Source organism: Puntigrus tetrazona, chromosome 14, assembly GCF_018831695.1.
Source record: "Puntigrus tetrazona isolate hp1 chromosome 14, ASM1883169v1, whole genome shotgun sequence".
NCBI lineage: Eukaryota > Metazoa > Chordata > Actinopteri > Cypriniformes > Cyprinidae > Puntigrus > Puntigrus tetrazona.
In genome coordinates this window covers 3,077,936-3,080,419 of record NC_056712.1, presented here as the reverse complement: position 1 = coordinate 3,080,419, position 2,484 = coordinate 3,077,936, and the positions used below count along the sequence as shown (strand labels likewise).

The following is a 2,484-nucleotide window of genomic DNA, read 5'->3' as shown; positions in this document are numbered from 1 at the left end:
TTTTTGTTAATAAAACCACCCTCTGGGGTTTTTGATTTGAGCCCTCCTTGCTGTGTGTTTCTTCACCCCGTCACAATATACACACACACACATACATAATACATACACATACATACCCCTCCCCCACACACACATACACAGGTATATCATGCTTCACTGCATAACTGAATTTTGTTTGCATTATTGACACTTTCTTTTCCTGTTTATCAATTTAAAACCGCCGTAAATCTGTATTGTATAAAGTGATATATACTGTACATACACAATTTTTCTGGAAATTTTCTGCGCTGTTTTGAACAGTTTTGTATTTTTGACAATTGTATTAGTAGCCTTCATTGTGAAAGAAATCAGTAAAATAAGATTACATCGAATCAGTCTGTAAATTGTCAAGTGGATTATAACTACACAAGTACAAAAGGTTACTTAATTTTCTCAAGGCAATGGGTTTCCTCAATTTAATTAAGTTAACTCAGGTTAACTTGTTAGTTTTAAGTTAAGTAGATTCACACTTTTAAGTAAACACAATTTAATGTATTTGTGTATTTGCAAATGTAACCCAGAATTGTCATGTTGTTTTCTTTTTATTATGTATAAAGTTCCTTTAATTAATCATTTCAAGACAATGGGTTTACTCAATTTTTTTTTTAAGTAAAGTCAACTGATTGCTTTTTACAGTGCAAATAGTATTTTTCCTTTGCCGCAGTGTGTCAGTAGAAAATATGGTACTTATGCAGAATATGCAGAAAAAAACTGAGATACACTAAATCCAGAAGAACTGTACCAAAATCTTGAGGACACTTGAAACCTTTCTACAAAACTACAATATAAAAAATATTGCACTTGAGTAAACATGCTGTTGTGAGGATGCTTTCAAAATAACGTCAAAAATAAATTTTGTCATTTAATTTCTATTAGCTAAATCAAATCAAGATTTGGTGTCACCACGTTTTGTGCTTTTGCATTTAAAACTGTTTTTGTCCTAGGAACATTGCATGTAGGTTTTCAGGTAGTTTTGTGTTTTGTACAGTTAATCTGGACTGGGTTTATTTAATTCATTAAATGTAATGTGGTCCAATGATGTTTGAACTCACAGAAAAACTAAATAATTTAGATAATCTAAATAAAACCAAAAAATGGGTCAAAATGTTAAAAAACAGGCAACAGCCAAGTGTGGGTTTTAAAATCTAAAAACATGCATCCTCCAAAAAGCAGGCAGGATTGGTTAGTCTACAGTGTGGATTATCTATGAAGCCTAAGCATGCTCAGGTTGTGCACTTGAAGCTTTCCCGATTCCCAGTGTTGGCTGAAGTGGGCTCTGGTTATTCAAGCCATTTGTACCTGTAGCATGCGTTCCTGCTCTTGTTGCCACCTCTCCTGACGCTTGCGCTCTTCCTCAGGGTCCCAAGAAAAGTGTTCACCCCGCTTCACCAGATTCAGCACTGGGGGAGGGACCTAACCGTACCATCCGCAATATTATGTACCAACACGCACATGTGCTATTCGAGTATGTACCAGACAATACCAAAAACAGTGAGGAGGGGAATAGATAGTTGATCTACCACCCCTGAAGTACTTGTTCTACTGGAGAAGATGAATGTAAAATAACAAGAAACAAATGGGGAATTTCTGCTGTTTTAGCATCTGGTATAGAATATTGTTTTTATTGTTTTTATTTATTCCATTAGATCAATTTAGTTTAATTATGACAAGAAATATTGCACTTAAATTTTCCAAAAATGTAAGTGGTGCTTGTGTGTGGTTGCTTATTTAAAATAGTTTAAACTGCGTAGATATTATGATGAAATGAATAAACAAATCTTAGGAGTCACTAAAAGTTATGAAAATGTTTCAACATAACATATATAACATATTAACTAATATTTGCATCCAAAAAGTCACCATTCCAGTTCATATTTCCATGATAACAGTGACTCTGAATACAGGATTATAGTTAGTGCAGTATTTTAATGGTGGTTTGTCAAGGAAGCAATTTCTTTTACAAATAATTGTTAGAAATCACGCATGTGGATTCTACAGAAGAACATAGTGTCACATAAGAAAATCTGAATGAGACCTTTCTAAACCTTTACTGACCCTTACGGTTTTACACCTTTAGCATAACAAAACACATCATATGATTCAGGAAGATTTGTACAATCAATTTAATAGTAGTAATTCAAAGGAATTTCAGAAAAATATAAATACCAGATGAGAAACAGCAAAAAAATAAATTAAAAAAATACAAAAAGCCTTAAGGATCAAGAAAAAGGAGAGCAATGAATAGATTTTATTTCTTTACTTACATTTCCATTTTTTTCTGGCATATCTGGAAAATGAAACACCCCATTTTAAAAAAACATGCACTGTCATTGATTTTTGAATTATTAATTTTATTAATATGGTGTATATAGTATGTGTGTAAGTGTGTAAGCAGGAATATAAAGTGCAAAATGTAAGAAAATATATTATGAAAAAAAAAAGATC

General features: G+C 32.4%; 2 protein-coding genes across 3 annotated transcripts in view; one reads left to right on the top strand and one right to left on the bottom strand.

The window, feature by feature from the left end:
* Positions 1–2,484, top strand: part of LOC122357265 (LIM and calponin homology domains-containing protein 1-like) — a 159,733-nt gene that overhangs the window by 46,296 nt on the left and 110,953 nt on the right.
* Positions 1–2,484, bottom strand: part of LOC122357266 (LIM and calponin homology domains-containing protein 1-like) — a 9,893-nt gene that overhangs the window by 6,502 nt on the left and 907 nt on the right. For both annotated transcript variants that reach the window (XM_043256573.1, XM_043256574.1), the window contains exon 4: positions 2,304–2,326. In XM_043256573.1, the coding sequence (XP_043112508.1) occupies positions 2,304–2,326 (23 nt within the window). The remainder of the gene's footprint in view (positions 1–2,303; positions 2,327–2,484) is intronic.